The following is a 20,299-nucleotide window of genomic DNA, read 5'->3' on the forward strand; positions in this document are numbered from 1 at the left end:
TCTTCCCATGGTATGGCTCAGCGAGGATGTCACATTCTAGATATATGCTACACTGTTATTTCATGAGCTCACATACTTTCATATGTAGCAGCCTGTCTTTTGTCATGAATCTTGCATTTCAGCCTCCCCAATCTTCTTTGAAACCTGTCTATTGTTACCTATGTTTTACTTGAAAGTGCTTCATACTACATTACACACGTGCTAATCTCAAACCTGAACTTCCATGTGTCTGTCTCTGTTGTCTTATTTGTGGTGCCAATTTACTTTGTAAGTTTTGTTTTTGTTTTGGCTTGGTTTTTGGTTTTTCAAGACAGGGTTTCTCTGTGTAGCGTTGGCTGTCCTTGACTAGCTTTGTAGACCAGGCTGGCCTCAAACTTACAGAGCTCTGCCTGCCTCTGTCTCCTGAGTGCTAGGATTACAGGTGTGTGCCACCACTCTGGTACCTTCCCAAATGATGTTTACATCTGTCAGATATTTATTGGAGGAGACCACTGTACACAATTTTATAGCTTACAAGTTTTGTTTCAGCCACAGCTTAAATTTGTGATGACTTACAGCTCTGGCCAAGTAGTAAGCAGCTTTTCTTCTAGCTTACTCTAACCCTTAGTGCAGTCGTAAGGATCCTGGCTTCAAGGAAATTCCATTTTCTTGAGATTTTCCATTCAGGTGGGCTCTGAGCTTTGTGGTTTGTTCAGGGACAAGCAAAATCAAAGCTGGAATACCCTCAAGCAGATGCTTCAGCACTTCCACTTGTAGCATTGGCTTTGAAGTTCCTGCATCCCTAAGGATACTGGCAGCTTGAGTGTGTCTAAAATGCTTGCTTTCTATTTCACCTGAGAGGTTTAGTTTCCAGTAGGAAAGGAGATCGGCTATATAGAGTCCACCATGTTATGGAAAAGAAAATCTCATGGCTTAGGAAAATTCTATTTCAAAACATCTTTTCTTGGTTACTAATAACACCAGAGATTTTTCACATGTCATTAAAACTTCTTTGTAAATGGAAATTTCAGGAGGGTTATTATGGGTCTGTTGCTGGCAGAGCTGGTGTAAAGCAGGTCACCCTCCTCACAGGCTTGGATCCTCTGATGGGGTTGCCCATGTGGCAGCTGGGAGAGGACGTTTCTAATAACACTGGTGGAAGGTGTGCCAGGCTTTAAGGTTGAGACCATACATTTGTTCTTTTGAGCAAATCAAGTTCCAAAGCCAGCTAGACAGATGTAGGAGGAAGGACTACAGAGGAAAGAACTACAGTTACTTAAAGACGGATGGTTATCAAAAGTGGCAGACAGCTAGAGCTACCTTGCAATCTACCATGTGGCATTATCAGAATTGCTAACAAGGAGCCTCTAGGCAAATGTAAAATCTAAGCTGAATTACCAATTAACTGATGAACTGGGTATATATTTTCTATGTTTACATCATTCAGTTACTAAGAGGGGAGAAAAATAAGTTTAATATCACATATAACTTAAAAAACAGATTTGAATTTGAGAAATAAGGTTTTGTTCGGTGTAAGAGGCATGGAGGGTCCTTGGACTCACAGATAAGCACTAGGCGAACGTGGAATGTTAAACACACAGGGTTGTTCCTTCAAGGGAAGAGATGCACAAGCTGACAGCAGGCTGGAGCGGGTGTGGTCAACAGCCTGGCTGACAAACATCCTTGCTCTGCTCCACCTTTTGAGGCCAGGTCTCTCACTGAACATGACGCCACTGATGCAGCTCCACACGCTGGCTGGTGAGCTCATGTGCTTGTCGCTGCTTCCTCATCACGAGGGTTACAGACACACATCGCCGTGCTTGCTTCTTACGTGCGTAGGAGAAATCCAAATCAGGCTTTCACAGCAAACGCTTTATCAACTGAGCCAGCTCCCTGGCCCAGCATGTGCCTCTCCAGTATCTAACAGGCTGCCCAACATACACATGGGTTTTGATAGGTATTTTATTTTTAAATGTGTAAGTCAACTTACTATTTGTCATCTCCCCAACCTGAAGCAATAACTGAAATTCTTAGAAACCGAATCTTAAAGCATTTCTTAAAACTTTCATCATGAGTGATTCAAAGAAGACATTCTGCGTGACTATTAAAGGAGAAATGGTGGGATTTTTCAGAATGACAATATGCCTAATAATGAACTTACTGTAATTACAAATCTACCATTATCATGATGTGTTTATGAGAACAGAATTTAAAACAAATTCATGCACAAAATTTTTTTCCAGCAGAATTCCAAAATGTACCCTTTTTAGTCCAAAAGTTAAATTCCACAAAATTACATTCCACACAGTAAATAACTATGTTATTCCAATGATGGCATAGTGTGACATCTGTGATCTTGATTCATATATTATTCATACTGTCCATGAATAAGGAACTATACCATTAAAGCTGAAAGGCTATACATCAAAGAGCCACTGATGGGTAAGGTGAGAGGCTTTCTGAGGATCACTGTATCACAATTTTGGTTCTGAAGACTCAGTGATGCTAAACTGCTGATTGGGTTTAGTAGCTTCCTGCATCAGTTCTTGCAACTGTCCAATCTGCTCATCGCGGAAGTCATTAAGTTTTTCTTCTGGGAGAGAAGTGCCAAAACTCTGTCTGCTGTCCTTAGCTTGTTCCCACAACACTGCTGCATATGTCTAGTAAAGAGACAGAGAGAAAGGACTAGTCAGAGATTTAAAGCCATCTGTGCTCGCTTAACGAGTCATGGGGCACTGAGTTTCTAATTCCCAAGCCGCCAGCTGAGCTCCATCACTAACTTGTCTGCATTTGATTTAAAAGATACAAATAGTCACAGTGGTAGTCTTCAGACATGACTTCAAGTAAATCTTATTTTTATCATTCTTAAGGTTTTTATAGACATTTAGGAAAGTCCTTCATCTGCAAACCAGTAGTAGAAGTATGCACTACCACAGGCTAAGCCCGTGTACAAAAGCATGCATAACTAAGCACACATGTTTCAGGGAGTATAACTTTTCATCAGGCTTTCTTAAAAGCTCAAAAGTGGGCCTCAGAATTCAGGAGCGCTCTTCAAGAAGCTGACTAACTTCCACAGCAGAATAAAACTGAAAGAAACTTATGCTTATGAAAACCATAGTCAAGCTGTTGGAAAACTCTAAAATCTTAAGTTTAAAAGTGGAAAAATAGAAGTTATTTACCGTTGTAAACATGTATAAAATAGAGGAACCATGGAAAAAAGAAAGCAACATCAAGCTACCACTGCCTCTGACACGGAGAAAGGGGGAGGCCAGTGAGGGGGGGGAGTTCAGGTCACTTTTAAGAATGATCCAAGCCAGCCTGGTCTACTAAGCAAGTCCAGGACAGCCAAGACTACACAGAGAAACCCTGCCTCGAAAAAACTGAAAACAAAACAAAACAATAAAAAAAAGTGATCCAAAATGTACTATAAAATGTCACTATTTACTTTTTCTAAGCTTAAGCTTACAAACTTAAATCCTGAATATTTTACTTGGTTTGTACTTTATGTTAAGGCTCACCTTTTAAAAACATGACTGATAATAGCTGTAATTTTTTAGATTTATTTTATTTTAGGTGAATATGAATGTCAAAGTATATGTGTGTACACCATGTGCTCACAGAGGCCAGAAGAGTGTATGGGAGGGAAATGGAGCTACAAGCATTTGTGCACTGCCTGACCAGGCGCTGGCAGCAGAACCCAGACCCTCTGCAAGAGCAGGGAGTGAAGTGCTCTGAGCCACTGAGCCACCTCCAGCACCTCAATAGAAATTTTAGGTAGGAAGACTGGCACCACCAACAAAAGAATCACTACAGCAACTTGGAAGTATCCAGGTAAAACTGTCAAGTATAAACTGTTCAGGCAAGTTACCACAGCAAGGAAATCTATTTGAAGGGAACAAAAAAAACAAAAACAAAAACAAAAACAAAAAACAAAACAAAAACAAAAAAACAACAACAACAAAACAAAACAAAACAAAAAACACTGCACATGAGCTGCAGGCCATCTAGCCTCTTTAAAAAACAGCTAACCTACCAATTAGATTCAAGGATCAGTCATCAGTGAAATCTAAGAGAATCACAGTTCTTCCTCAGGTTAAGCTAAGCTGCTTCAGGTAGCAGGGTGATTTTATACTGTTGATGGGAGTGAAAACTAGTGCAGCTGGAAATAAGTGTGGCGGCTTCTCAAAGAACTCAAAGTAGAAGTACCAGCTACAATACTCAGGGGCATATACCCAAAGTACTCTACACCTGACTACAGAGACACTTGCACATCCATGTTTATCACTGCTCTTTTTCATAGTAGCAAGGAAACAGATTCTGCCAAATCGGCCTTCAACTGGCAAATGTGATACCTATCCATACACTATTTTATCAGCCTGAAAAGCATAGCTCTCATGAGCATGTATTCAAGGCTAAAGTTTAATTAACTTCACGAATCAGTCAAGAAACAAGGAAGTATTTTGATCAGATTCAAATATTGCCTGGATTTGTATCTTAGCTTCTAAAATACCCCCTCAAATTGTTTTCTTGTGGGTTTATTGAGGTTCAAAGGAAAAAATTAGTTATTTTTTAGCATATCTTTTAAAGGAGAGCAGAATGACAGCCTCGCTGACTAAACGTGTCCCTTATTAACTCCTGCTATTAACCTTGTTTGACCCTCACTTTTCTGCCTCCCGTTAACCATTTCCTGCTCTCGCCTTCCTCTGTCAAGTGCTCATTGGAGAGAGCAGCAGCAGCACCTGCAGGACCAGGGTCACTGCTCGTCAGCACTTCAGCATCACTTGTTACTTCACATATCTAAAACCTAAGTAAGACTCTGTTGTAGAAAGATGAATTATTCTTTCTATGATTATCAATACAGTAAACTATTAAGGCAGTAGTTTTCTTTAACCAGCTAGTTCCCCAGTGACTGACACAGAGAGACTATAATTTATTTTAAGCTGTAAACACTAGGCTGGGCAGATTCTTCCCAGTACCTTTAAAAGCCACCGAAAAAGCAACCCCTTGCCAATCTGATGACTGACTTCCGGGGCTGTTCCTACTACCAAGTGCTCACAGCCATCTTGCCTCATGGCGACTCCTTTCTCTCTCCTCCTCTTCCTCTTCCCCTTTCTCCTCCCTCAATGGTGACTCCTTTCTCTCCACCTCTCCCTCTTCCATTTCTCCTCCCTTGAACCCAAGCCTGGACACCTACAATTCCACCTCCCTCTCTTTTACCCAGTCATAGGCTTCAGCATCTTTATTTAGCCAATCAGGGACATCTGGGGAACATTCCTTATCATCACATGGTTACAGAAGATTCCTACCAATGCCCATGACAGGACAGGAACCAGATCTCAAGGCACTGAAATTAGCAATTGAAAACATAGTTGGACCTTTCTTCAGTAAGACACATTTTAAATGGACTGAACAGAAATTTCCTCAGTAAGTGCCCAAGATTCCAGATTTGTCACTTTAGTGAACGTTGAGCCTTTTTACAGCACTACATTGGAACTTAGATCCATAGTGTGAACTACTAGATTGATGCTGCCTTGCTCATAAGATAGAAGCAAAGTGACATAAAATTCCTTATAGACTTTCACAAGCACTGAGACTGATTCTGAAGAACAAAGCTAGACCACAGTTTTTGGGAGGGGGGTGGTTGTTGTCGTTTGTTTTAAAGATGCCAATAAGGGTGAGAGTTTAAGAGAACAAGATTTGAACATATGATGGTGACAGACACAGAAAGCAAAAAGGTTAAAAAAAAAATCCATGCTACCTGAGGAGAAAAGCTACTGGATCCCCACCTCCCTTTTTTAGGCAGTGTGTTTGTCTATACAGCCTTGGCTTAGTTCCAGTTTTTCTTCTGAATTCTACCAGCATTCCTAATTTCCTTAAAAGGAAGGAAGAACAGTATAGATTGTCCTACCACTCCTTCAGCTTGCTGGAAAGCTAAAATAACAGCAATCTTTTAATAGTTTAGATAAATAATTTGTACTTCTTTTACTCTCAACCAGAAGAAAAGTATTGGAACCAGAGAAAAACGCCTCTCCCTAAAATGTATTGACTCATTCCAGGACTCTACCCAGTTTCCCCCACAGACGTGATTTAACATGCCACACCTCCCTAAGGAGCAAAATCAACAGAGCACCTCTCCCCATGAGCTCCTGGAAGCTACCAGAATGGATTATTATCATAACTATTCAAAGACTCCTTGGGGATTTGAAGCTCCTCTGCCAAATCATTAAGACAGACTATTTCAGATACACACAAAGGGTCATCGGTAACTATGATAATAAATTTGAATTTCGATTCTTTTTTACTTGATATTCAAGTCACAGACAGAATATCCTTTCTTTTTATAACATGTTCTATTTCTCCACTCCTACATTGCACTGATTCACAAAAGACAAGTCCAAGAAGTAACACCATCACCAGCAAGTACACTTCTCAGGTAACCATGAAGTGAGTCCCAGGTCCCTTTGTCTAGTGCAGCAACCCTAATTCCAGACGCACAGCTGAGCCAGAGAAGAGAACAAGAGCAAGAACGTTCAACGCTCTTTGTGAAGGTCATAATAAGGAAATGTTTGAGAAGAGATGGTTCATAAATGCTCTTTCTATTCTATTGTGAATTGTATGTCCTTGGCATTAGACACGTACAAATGAAAACTGGCATAGCATCAGAAATGGTAAGTCACAGGCAATGAATAAACACACTCTTGTTCATGAAATCCAGAGTTCCTATAAGCTTAATAACAACACTGTTCTTAAAGTAAATAATACATTTTTAAATGTGCTATGTAACTCATCTACAAATATAATCATTGGATTAATTTTTTTCCAGACAGGGTTTCTTTGTGTAGCCTTGGCTGTCCTTGACTCGCTTTGTAGACCAGGTTGGCCTTGAACTCACAGCAATTCACCTGCCTCTGCCTCTGTTTCTCCAAGTGCTGGGATTACTGGCATGTACCACCATACCCAGCTCATTGAACTAATTTTAAAAGTCATTTTCCTGGTTATTCGAAAAAGCCAAATAAATTATCTGTATATTTTGTTTTATATAGCTTCTTTTTCTTTTCCTTTTTAACAAGTAATAATGCCAGACATTGTGGCACATGCCATATATTTATTCTTACTTTCTTTGCCTGCATGTATGAACCACTGTGTACCTGGTGTGTGTGGAGACCACAAGAAGACACCAGATTCCCAGAAACTGTGCTTACAAACAGTTGTTAACTATTCTTTAGAAGAACAGCAGACCCATCTCCCTAGTCCCACAACCTTTTCTCTAAAATGGTACATCTTCATCAATTAATTTTGTAATACTTCATTAAGTTATAGATGTTGTCTCTACCCTATGTGAATACACCAGAATGTTAACAAAAAGTGACAAAAACAAACAAAACACCAGCCTGTTATTCAGCACTAACTATCAAATTATTAGGACATCTTTAATTGGAACATGCCAAACATAGCATGATGATGACATCTGTACCAATACCTCATGTGACTGTGGTGAGAATTAAAATGGTTAATAGTTCTAATAGGCATTTGTATACAGGCTATAAAATACTGTGAACTCAATTCTCTGCGCTTGTGTCTTTATGAATCATCCTCTCCTGCCTTCAAGGCTCCTCTTGTAACTGTGAGCAGATTGGTACTGCATAAATATATTTCCCTTTTTAAAGGACTAAGTGATTGATTTTATGCATATGGCTGTTTTGTCCACATGTATATTTGCAACCAAGAAAAGGGCATCAAATTTCATGACAGAGGGTTGTAAACCACCAATGTAAGTGCTGGGAATTGAACTCAGGACCTCTGGAAAAGCAGCCATCTTTCCAGCCCCCATAAATGCCTTTTTTATTTTAACTTGAAAAAATTCACATTTATTTGCTGTCAAACCATGTTAAACTTTACTCTGGATATTAGTAATGGGCTCATTATTAACAGGTTTATACAAAGGGCTTGGAAGAAAGAACAGAGCTTTGCTGAAACAATTTACATGTCATTAGAACTTTACCATAAAATAAATTACTAAATATAGGCAGGAGCAATATGAAAGAGTAATATTTCTATTTTATTTTATATTTTAAAATAAGAATAGGCATCCTTAGTTGACTAAAAAGCTTGTGAGAAGTGCCCACTGCCTCATTAGCTCTCTGTTCCAGAATAAACAGAGGGAGGAGCCAAGAGCTCCAGATTTCCCCATTTGTGCAAGGCGAGGCAGGACTTGACTGTAGCTTACTTTTCCTGACAAGACTTGGAAAAGGAGGAAAGAGATTCTGCACCCATTTGCATTTCCCTGCAAACCTTTTACATTAAGGCAAGAATTGAAAACGTGTTTAACCAGTAGCCATCAAGCCATAGGCCTTATTTCCTGTTTCCTCAACTGTACAATGAACCATTCTCAAAAAAAAAAAAAAATGGCTAAAGAAATTATACTTTGTTCTATTGCTGGAGTAAAATAAATACATTTGTGTCCAACTAAGATATAATTGTCATTAAAATAATTTTAAGAGAATTTAGAGAAAATATTGTGAGAAGCTCTTGGTTGCACATAATAGGAAATGTTTTTTCGTACATTCATCATGGAAAGTTCTACCCATTTTTTGCTTATTTTCCACTGTAGTCCCTTTTCTCATCTTTAAATTTCTTATTGCCAAAAGAGTGTGTTTTATGGGGAGAAAACTCTTTGAAGTCAGTCTTGCCATGCCTTGCATAAATGTCTTCTTGAGGAAGCCTTCCTATCTTAACTTAGTCTTGCTACTGTTCCTCAGTTCTCTGTCCACCATGCTCAACACTTAGCCTGATAGGAAGCATTCTGTGTCCCCCACTGAAAGAGTATATGAAAAACAGTAACTGGGATAAAGAAAAGGCTCAGAAGCAACCTTTTACTAAGAAGGAAATGAATATTAAGTGACTAAATTTTCTAGATGTTTACAAGGATCAACAAATTAAAGATGATATTTGTAAGGCATTATAGTGCTAGATATAAATTTTGCAAATTTATAACTTAAGCTTGTAAATAAAATTGGCAGTAAATACAGTCAATTATTTTACTTAAAATGAGAGGTATGTTCCATTAATTCTGAAGAAAATCTTACAATGACAATTATTTGTCAGATTTTCTTTCAGTTATAAATACTAAAATATGAGACCCACGGCGGGTTTTGCTTGTGAGTCCATTTACTCAAGGCGATCATACTTGGTGAAGACACAGAGGTCCTGGTTGTGAGTACTTTCTACTTCTCAGTTTCCCAAATATTCTAGAAAGGCAACATTTAATGGAAAAATCTGTGCTGTTTCACTAAGGATGTTCTTAAGCAGAACTGCCTTTTATAAGTGCTAGTGATGCAACAATCACTGCTTGTCCCAAAGTGTTAGTGTGATTACAAGTTTTTTATTGGGGGGATTAGTTTATTTAGTTTCTTAGTTAGCTTAGTTAGTATCTACACTGCACAGAAATAAGGTCAAATCTAACCAGAAGAGACAAAGGGTACTTCATTCTAAACAAGATCAATTAATCAAGAAAATATGTTCACCAAACTCTGATAACAACGCAATTTCATAAAGAACATACTACTGAAATTAAAGAAACATTATAACACACCCAATAACCGTAGGGTGACTTCAACACCACATTTCTCCAATAAACAGGTTTCTCTATTCTTTTTGTCCAGATGACATAAGAATGAAAGAATATTTTAGATCAAATGGACTTAACAATTATCTGCAGAATACTTCACCCAAACACCCATGGAAGCGTCTCTAAAGCAGACAACATACTGGGACCCAAAACAAACCTTAACAAATACAGACAAGTTAAATTGACAACAAACAAAACTCTGAGTATATAAACTCATGGAGATTAAACAGCTCATTATTCAATGATGGATTCTTTTCTGGAATGAATCAAAAAAGAATCCTAGGGGCTAGAGAGATGGCTCAGAGGTTAAGAGCACTGACTGCTCTTCCAAAAATCCTGAGTTAAATTCCCAGCAACCACATGGTGGCTCACAACCATCTATAATGAGATCTGGTGCCCTTTTTTGGTGTACATACATGCAAAACACTGTGTATATATGATAAATAAATAAATCTTTTTTAAAAAGAATTCTAGATGTAAATAAAAATAAAAATAAAATACAACAAAAAACCCTGGGATCCATTAAAAAATAGTCCTAAGTGTAATGTTTATAGCTCGAAGTGACTACATTTTAAAAACCAGAAAGAACACAAATGGCATACTGATGCAACTCAAGAATTTGGAAAACAAACAAACCAAATCCAAAACCAGTATATGGAAAAAAAAGTAGTACAAATCAAGGCAGAAATTAATGAAAAAGAAACAACGAACAATACAAAGAAACAATAAATGTAAGAGCTGGTTCTTTGAAGAAAAAAAAACAAGATAGACAGATATTTGACACAACTAACAATAAAAAGAAAAAGATGACTAACTTAAATTTACAGAATCAGAAATCTAAAAGAAGTGGATGAGTTTTCAAACTACCTAAGTTAAACCAAGAAATGATCAACAACTTAAACAAGGAGGAGAGTGAAGCAAAACCTTCCCACTAACTTAAGGGGAAAAAAATCTAGGCCCAGATGGATTCATAGAATTTTTCCAGACTTTCAAAGAACTATAACCAAAACTTCTTGAATTACTCAAAGAAGTAGAAATAGAAGACTCACTCACAAAGTTGATCTATCAAGCCAGTACTACTTTAATATACAAAGCAGGTACAGATACAACAATAACAAAACAAAGCTACAGACCATTTATTTGATGAATACAGATGCAAAAAATCCTCAATAAAACACCAGAAAATTGAATACAGGCACATATCAAGAACATCATTGATTAAGATGGCTTTATTTCAGAAATGAAGAGGTGGCTCAATGTATGTAAGCCAATAAATATAGTATATTATATAAATGTATTTAAAAACAACAGTCATATGATCCTATCAGTAGCTGCAGAAAAAGCAAGCTTTCATGTTAAAAAGTCCTAGACAAGAGTGAGACTGAACTGGACATACCTTACAATTATAAAGCCTATATATAATAAACCCACAAGCAACATTATCCTAACTGGAGAAAAACTCAAGCCAATTCCATTAAAATCGAAGATGAAAAAGAGCTGGCCAAGATAATCACTCCTTTTTAAATATAGTTTTGGAAACACTAGCCAGAGCAATCCAGCAAGAGAAGGAAATAAAAGAAATACAAATAGAGATATTTTGACTTATTTTTCTATTTGTAGATGATATTGATAAGCATAGGGGTTATGAAAAATCCACCAGAAAATGTCTAGAAACAATCAACAATTTCAGCAAAGTGCTAGGGTACAAAATCAACTTACAAAAACCAGCAGCCTTTTATACAACAACAAACACACGGAGGAAACTCATGAACACAATTTCATTTGCAATAGCACCAAAGACAATAAATGTCTTGAAATACACCTAACTAGGCAGGTGAAAGGCTTCTACGGTGAAAACTTCACACCTCTGAAGAGACTGAGAAAGATACTAGAAAATGGAGATACCCATGTTGAATATTGTGAAAATGGGCATCCTACCAAAAGCAATTTACAGATTCAATGTAATTCCATCAAAAATACCCACAACATTCTTCACAGAAATAGAAAGGGGGAAAAAAAAAAAGAACATACAGAACCAGAAAATATCCTAGATAGCAAAAACAAACCTGAGTGAGAAACCTAATGCTGGATGGATGATCATTCTGGACATCAGCATACATTACAGAGCTATAGTAATAAAAACAATATGGTACTATTACAAAGCAGACATATAGATAAATGGAAAATGGAAGGCCCAAACATGAATACTCAGTGACTACAAATATCTGATATTTGGAAAAGAGGCAAAAAGCATACACTTGAAAAAAACTTCAAAAAAATGATGCTGGTAAAAATCCATGTCCACATGCAGAATGAAAGTGGACCCATATTATCACCCTACACAAAAATTAGCTCCAAGTGGATCAAAGACCTCAGTTGGAAACCTGAAACACTAAAACTAGTAAAGACAAAACAAAACAAAACAAAAACAAAAACAAAACCCCACAGGCCATACCCTACAAAAGGTGTATGAAAAGCCCTTCTGAATTAGACTCCATTTGCCCAGGAATTAAACCCAAAAATTGACAAATAGGACTTCACAAAACTGAAAAATTCTGCTAGCTACACAGCTGATTCAAAATTAATACCCACAATATAAAGAACTTGGAAAACAAAGGGTCAAGGAAACAAATGATCCAACTAAAAAATTGACTGGGGAAAAAATGGAACAGCCTAGATGTCCATAAACAGATGAATGGATATAAAAATGTGGTATATCTACATAACAGAATATTACTCAGATGTTCATAGCATTCATAGGTAAATGGACAGAGCTAGAATTATCCTCAGTAAGGTAACCCAGACCCAAAATGACAAATATGGTCTGTAGTCTTTTGTATGCGGATGTTAGCTTTAAGACTTTGAATAGCATCCTATAATCCACATAGAATAGATGTTAGGGATAAGGCAAAGGGCTGAGGAAGAGGACGGGATCTCCCAAGGAAGGAGCACTAGAATATACAGTTATGGAGAGACGGTGAGGGTTAAGTCGAGAGGAGGAAGGAAGAGAGGTTAAGAGACAAAGTATAGGGAGGAACTCCTAAAAGATCGATTTGGGGATTCATATGGAAATGTAATACAGTAGAGGCTTCTTAAAATATACAGAAGAAACATAAATGGATCACCAATATATAAATAAATCAACAAAATCTAAATGAAATCACCAAATTAACAGGAGAGAAAAAGCCCCAACTGGACATCTTCAATACGAAGTGAAACCTCCAGTACTAGAAATACATTCCATCTAATTGAGTTCTTTCTTGCAAGGGCACCCCATGGAAACCCCCAAACAACTCAGACTATTGGTTTCTCTCTACAACTGAAGGTTAAGGTCCCAGTGCTGAAAACTGTTATTACACAATTCACTGGACATATAGATAGAACCTTCAACCATGATACTAAAAGGTGCTCTGCAGGCTACCATAAAAAGAAAAGTAAAGGCCAATCCAGCTACAAATCCTTTGAGGTACAACAGTGACCTACCTGCAGATACACTGGTGTACTAGTGGCACAAAAGTTGTGGGAGTAATCAATCACTCTGATGGGGTTTAATGTCCATTATATGAGATGTAACCCATGCCTGACACTGCTAGGTGGCCAAGACCCTCAGACTAAATATGCTAAATACTACTGTTCTGCGAAAGTAATATAGCAATGAAATGACTCCTAACAACATTCTGCTATACCCATAGATCAGTGTCTAGAGAAACTTTCTTTTGCAGGAGATAGGAACTAATATAGAGACTGGACAATGTGTAAAGACCGAAAAACCTAAATTTGATGTCTTCATCAAACCTCTCCTCTCAGGGATCAGGGAGCTATTCAAAAAAGGATATGGGAAGACTGTAAGCCAGCAGGGATGGAAGACACCGAGGAAACAATGCCTTCCACGCACAATAGAAATGATGCATACGAATACACACGACAATACACAGGGACTCTGGCAGCAAGGGCCTAGGCCAGATGGGTCCCAGCACTAAGAGGGGAAACAGACATGAGCTTTCATCTCTAACCCAGAAGCTATCTCCAATTGACTCACAAAAGAAAAACTAATTTTTTCTAATGGAGTCTCACTGAGATTATGAACCACTCTTAAGGGAAGGCCCCACACCCATGAAATCAATGCTATTTTTAGTCTCATAATGCTTTTTTTTTTTTTTTGGAATTTTTTTAAACTTTGCTGGTCTTTTGATAATATACTATGTTTTCTCATTTTATGTTTTTTTATGGGTTGGGTGTGTATGTTTCTCATGCCATGGAGTAGGATGGATGGAGAAGCTGGGAGGAAATGAAGCAGGAAAAAGAGTTATCAGAATATATTGTATGAAAAATCATTTTCAATAAAAAGGAAATTTAAAAATGGGCTACAGATCAGAACAAAGTTCCCAATAAAGACATAAAAATGGCTATGAAATATGTCAAAAAGTGCATGTCATCCTTAGCAACTAGGCAAATCCCAATTAAAACAACTTTGATATTTCATCTCACCCCATTGTGAATGACAAGGATCCAAAAACAAAAAACAAAAAAACTGAGAACAAATGCTCATAAGGTTGTGGGGAAAGGGGAACCCTCATTCACTGTTGGCAGGATTGCAATCTGGTACAATCACTCTGGAAATCAGTATAGAGAATCCAAGAAAAGAAAAGAAAAAATAATCTGTCATATGGCCCAGCTATAGCACTACTTGGCAAATGCCCAAAGGACTTGGCATCCTACTCCACAGACATTGGCAATGTTTACTGCTACCCTATTTACAACAGCTATGAAACTTACCCTGCCTACAAGACATGCAGGGATAAAAATAGAACAGACAGAGCAGAGACTGAGGGACTGTCCAATCAATGCCTGGCCCAACCCAAAACCCAACCCATGGAGAGCCAACCCCTGACACTATTAATGATACTCCACTAGGCTTGCAGACAGGCGCCTATCAGAGTTGTCCTTTGAGAGACTACACTCAACAGTAAGTCCAAAAAGATGCTGAGACTCACAGCCAAGCATTGGGCAAAGCACAGGGAGTCTAGTGGAAAAGCGTGGGAAGGATAAAAGGACCTAGAGTTAACAAGAACTCCACACGAAGACCAACAGAGCCAACTAACAAGGGCCCAGAGAGGCCTGTGAAGTCTGAAGCACCAACCAAGGATCAGATATGGACTGGACCGGACCTAAGCCCCCTATACAGATGTAGCGGATGGGCAGCTTAGGATTCACATAAGTCCACTAGTACAGGGAGCAGGGTTGTCTCTGATAGACTCTGTTGCCTGCTTTTCAATCACTTCCCCCTAATGGCAATGCCTTGCCAGGCCACAGGGGAAGAGGACAAATTCAGTTCTGATGTTTCTGATGCAACCAACAGTCCTACCTACCTATGGTGTTTATGAAGCACACGAACTAACCTGGCACAATAAGCCTAAGGGTAGAGTGGTGACATGTACACATTGGTGGTAACCAGCAACTCTGACTTTACTTAAGACCCAGTCAACGAGAGGACTATTACGCCTGGTACTGAGACCTAGCCCAGGGATAGGTAACCTCATAGATTCTGGAGGGGAACCTACAACCATCACTTTCCCAAACCATATAATCCCTAACCACATTCTAAATATGTCCTTATACCTATATACAGATAAGTGCAGGATTCACCCTTCTGTGGAAATTTCGCTTTGTAACAGATGGAGACCACCACAGAACACCACGGTTAATAAAAGTGCAGGGTTGTGGTATCCAGTACTAAAGGATACTTCTGCAAAATAACTCCTGCACCTAAGGCTCGAGGAATGTTGCAGAAGATGGGATGAAAACATGGTAAAATCCTGAAGATCAGAGAGTTTGCTGTGGGGATTGCATCTCCTAGCAATGTCAGAAGTTACACTCATAGTGTCTCAACATAACTGGTTAACATGAGCAGAACAAAGACAAAAAAAAAAAAGATATGCTATGGTGGATGGGGAAACCCATGAGGCCCAAACTCTACACAAAGAAGCCAAAGCCACAAAAGAATGCTAAGAGCAAGAGAAATAGTCTTTCTTGGGAATAAAAGCACCCTGACTGGTTATCCAATACTAAATGGCCATCCCTGAAAACATACATGCAAGTCATATTATACAGACTGAGTAGATTGTATTTATATATTTAGGAATATGTATGCTTATACCTATATGCATGTAACAATAATTAATGAAAAAGAGGTCATAAGTTTGAAAGTGAGCAAGGAAGGGTATGGGGAGGTTTTGAAGGAATAAAGGGGAAGGGGGAATGATGTAATAATTTTTAAATCTCAATTTAAAAAGCAAAAAGTAATTTTTGTTTTAAAGCAAAATGACTGATTATTGTATGAGGAAATATAAAATTAAATATTCAAAAGAATATTATAAACTGTAAAAGAAGATAAATTTTATGTATAGGCAAGATATGACTCCAAATATAGTGAGGATTTAAAGAGAATTAATTCCAAGTTTTTAAAAACTGAATATTGATTTTTAAAAAATCCAGTGGTACAAAACTGGAATCTGGTTTCTGTTCAACCAAGGTTTTCTCAGGAGTATGTGTCTGCTATGTAATTCTGTGTTCTCATCTTTCAAGTCTTTCAATTATCACTCCTGTTCAATGAGTGCTAATAAATGTTTTCTCAGTGATATGTGATCATATTTATTCAAGTGTCTTAAACCTTTTGGTATTTGATTAACTTCTTTAAAAAATATCTAAAGATGAGTCTTTTTTACCTTAAACTTTAGGAGCTTCTAGATTGACTCAGGAATATTTCATAAGAATTACTTCTTATAAATAGAATTATTGGCTTATCGGTCTTACTTTATTATTAACTTGTACAGGAAGCATTCCTGAAACAGTGTTGCTGACCTTTCTGTAAATCAGAACTGTACAAGTATGTTGTGAATATTTTTCAGCAGTTATATTAAATTCCTCAACATCTGATAGTCCTGGTATAAAGCTGTCAATAATAGTTCTGGGTGTTCCTTTACATAACAGAATAAGAATATTTTAAATATTATTAAGTATTAAATACTCAGCCATAAGTAGAATTTCCTTAAAATCATTACACTTCATTGGTAGTCATGAGAATTATTAACATTCTCTAAACCAATATGCTGGGAAAAATGCTTTTCATATTGTTCCTTGCAATGAGCAGTCTACACACTCTTCTCCTTTTACAATTAAGCGTGTGTGTGTGCATGTGCGCATGTGCGGCACATATGCCCCTGTATTACTTGGTAAAATACTCTTAGGGAGCAATTAAACTGCTTTGATCGTATCTTTCTTTTTCAAATCCATTTATTGTCAGATATTTAAAAGGATAATAACGTAAAGATCATTAGATAAAATATTCTCAAATTGCCAAGAGGTCTACATTTTAAAATACATTTTTGAAATTGTATTTTAAAATATACCGAGATTTTTCAGAGTTCCAAATAATGAAAGCCTCTAGGGTAGAAATTAACAACATACATGGAAATTTAGATATATTTCATTCCACTGCTTGTCCTTAAAATGCCTACAAACCTGGACATATGATGTTAAATATACGAGGTGTGAAGGCCAGAGGGAAATGGGGACTGAGAAGAGAGCGTGGCAGAGAATAAGATCAGCTTATTTTGAGGAATAGACAAGAGGAATTTAATTATGTATTAAACTGGTTGTACAAGCTGACTCAGCAAAGATTAAAAATCCTCTGGTAACTGGAAAATAATCTGCCTGAGCTGAGGAGTGTTGAGATTTAGCAAATGAATAAGGAAAAAATAAAGTCCACATTGAATATAGCACCTACCCTTAGTGACAGGTACACTTAGGTAATGTCAATGTTGTACAAAGACCACAGATGTATTCACACTAAGAGAGCTACATCAGTAAGTGACATAATCTTATTGGGCCATTGTCACATGTGTAGTTCGACTAAAATGTCATTGTATAGGACACAATTAGATTTAGTTCTTTTTCATTTGTTTATACACACACACACACACACACACACACACACACACACACACACACATATATATATATATATATATATTACCATCCTATATTTATTACATATGGAAATATTTGTTCAGATCAGTCTTCCTCTTCAACTGAGTTTCACTATGTAGCCTTGACTAGGACCTGGAACTTACTATATAGACACACAGAGATCTATATATAGAACTCACAGAGATCTGTCTGCCTCTGCCTCCTGTGTGCTTAGATTAAAGGCCAGTGCCACAACATCTGGCCTCTCATTTATTTAGTACAAATTAATAGTTCTCAAATAAAACTTAAGCAAAAAAGAACTGTTTCATTTATACCTTCCTCTAAAGCAGACCAAATATGAAGTCAAATGTCACACTCTTAACACTTGGGTGTTTTTTGTTTTTTTGGTTTTTTTCTTCCTAAAGAAATTACAAATTCAGGGGAGGGTACAGAAGATCACCTACAATGCATCAGGTCCTGGGAGAAAAGGAAGGAAGGGACAAAAAGAGGGAAGGAAGGGAGGAAGAGATGGAGAAAGTGCAGCCCGTGTTTGCTACTTCGTGGGTTCCTTTTTTCTTCCACCCTTTCAACTCCCTGACACTAGACAGGAGAGGAAAAAGAATTGCGAGGTGAGGGGAGGCTGTGTCCTGCTGATCAGGAGCTCCTTGGGGTAAGTTTGATCTTCTCCATCAGAATGTCTAATGTCTCCTTCTCCTTGTTTCTTTGAACACAACGACTTAACAAACCACGACCAACAGCATTCAACAACCAACCAACAACCTACCCATGGAGCTCTAGCTTTTACATATCCTCTGAAAAGGTCCCAGAATTCCAAATGTCATGCACTCACAGAAACTATGCAGCTAACAGAGCTATGCACCTGCTAGAGCATGAGGCAAGTCAGTCACCTGCTGTGAAGCAGTCCCATAGCCCCACTCCTGGAATTACAACAAAAAACATATTCTTATAATATTTCTGTGTTTTTAAGAACAAAAACAAAACTCAAAAGTTCTCACTACAAAGAAGCATGGAGGGAAGGAGGGAGAAAGGCAGGAGAAGGGAGGAAGGGAAGGTGAACAAAAACCCCAGGAAGCAACAAGTCACTGAGCATCTACAAAGGCGAGCTGCTCGGAGAAAGCCGTCAGTGACAGTGGAGACGGTGGAGTGCTGCAGGCCCACTATCATTATCTCGAGCTCCCTTAGCTATCTTACCTGTGTCTGACCTAACATCCTCAGACCTCAACAAGTATATTAGCTTCCACCAACCCAAACGCTAAGATTATGTCAACTTCTGAGGCACACAGCAGAAACTTCCCTGCTCTGCTGTATCCCCTTTCTCTGGCGTGTCAACCCATGTAGATAAGGTACTCTGATGTCTGACTTTCTTTGTTCTGTATTTTTGGATGCTTTTCTGTTGTAAGGATAAAACACTGATCAGACTGCAGAATGTCCAGACCTTAATATAACACAGATAACACAGGCCTCCCTCTAAGGCAGTGGCTCTCAACCTTCCTAATGCTGTGACCCTTTAATACAGTTCTTCATGTCGTGGTGATCCCCAACTATAAAATTATTTTGTTGCTACTTCATAACTGTAATTTTGCTACTACTATGAATCTTAGTGTAGGTATCTTAGGCGACTGACTCTGGAAAGGCTCAGAAACTACTGCAGAAGAGGAGGCAGAAAGAGTCCACAAGCCAGATGCAGTGGTGACTACAAGCAGTGTCCTCAGGGGACAGCTAGACAGCTGGACAGCTGCACAGATGCATTCCCTCGCACAGACCTGTGCAAGCCTAAGGCACATGGCGTCCCAGCATGGAGAGGGGAGCGGGACACACAGCTCTACCCTAACTGAGGACCTATGGATATTCTCAAAGCGAGGGGAAAGGGCTCAGCTTCCTCTGAAAGTGGGCTCAGTAAGTTGAACATGCTTCAGTGGAAAGGCACACGTCCAAGAATATTTGACAACACAAATTGATTTTGGCTGGGGGAGAGAGGACACACAGTTGGGGGAAGGGAATTGGGAATGGACTGAGGAAGATTTAGGGGAGGAAAAGTAAGTATGATCATACCACACTGTACAAAATTTTCTAACAAACAAAAATAGTCTGACCAAAAGCAACTTAGGGAAGGAAAAGGTTTCTTTCATCTTACCACCCCCTGTCATAAGCCATCATCAAAGTGAGTCAGGGCAGGGACAAAAGCAGAAGCCTGGAGGCGTGCTGCTTTTCCTCGGCTCTCTCCCTGCCTCCTGCTCTGGCTTCTTTCTTCCAGCCCAGGCCTACCTGGATGGTGCAGCTGGGCCCTCCCAAGCCATCAGCAGGCCAGCCAGCTCACAGACAGGCTACTCTCCTCTGGGCAATACCTCAAACGAGTCTTTCTCTTCCCAGGTGACTCTAACTTGCAGCTGATAATAAAACTAGGACATTATTCTACTAAGAAACTTCATGAAATTAATAACATGTTAGAACATGATATTTGGGGTGACCTAAGTCTGTGTTCTTGGGACATGGTCAACTCATATTTGGCTCAAAAATAAACTATTAGTATATTATAATAAACTCTCAATCTCTTTGAGGCAAAAGCTGTGGGATTTTTGTTCTGCTCTGTCATCTGTTTGGGGGTCTTTTTCTTTTCGGGATTTTGTTTCATTTTTCTTTGTTTGTTTGTTTGAGACACGGCCTCTCTCCTGGCCTGGCTTTTCTGAAACTCTCTATGTAGAT

At 38.4% G+C, this 20,299-nt stretch overlaps 1 protein-coding gene across 1 annotated transcript in view; it reads right to left on the reverse strand.

The window, feature by feature from the left end:
• Positions 1–1,430: 1,430 nt before the first annotated feature.
• SDHAF3 (succinate dehydrogenase complex assembly factor 3) overlaps positions 1,431–20,299 on the reverse strand; it is an 82,434-nt gene continuing 63,565 nt past the window's right edge. Inside the window, exon 2 of the mRNA XM_084784503.1 lies at positions 1,431–2,639. Coding sequence (XP_084640629.1) covers positions 2,454–2,639 — 186 coding nt within the window. The 3' untranslated portion in view covers positions 1,431–2,453. The remainder of the gene's footprint in view (positions 2,640–20,299) is intronic.

Source organism: Acomys minous, assembly GCF_964271855.1.
Source record: "Acomys minous genome assembly, chromosome: 6".
NCBI lineage: Eukaryota > Metazoa > Chordata > Mammalia > Rodentia > Muridae > Acomys > Acomys minous.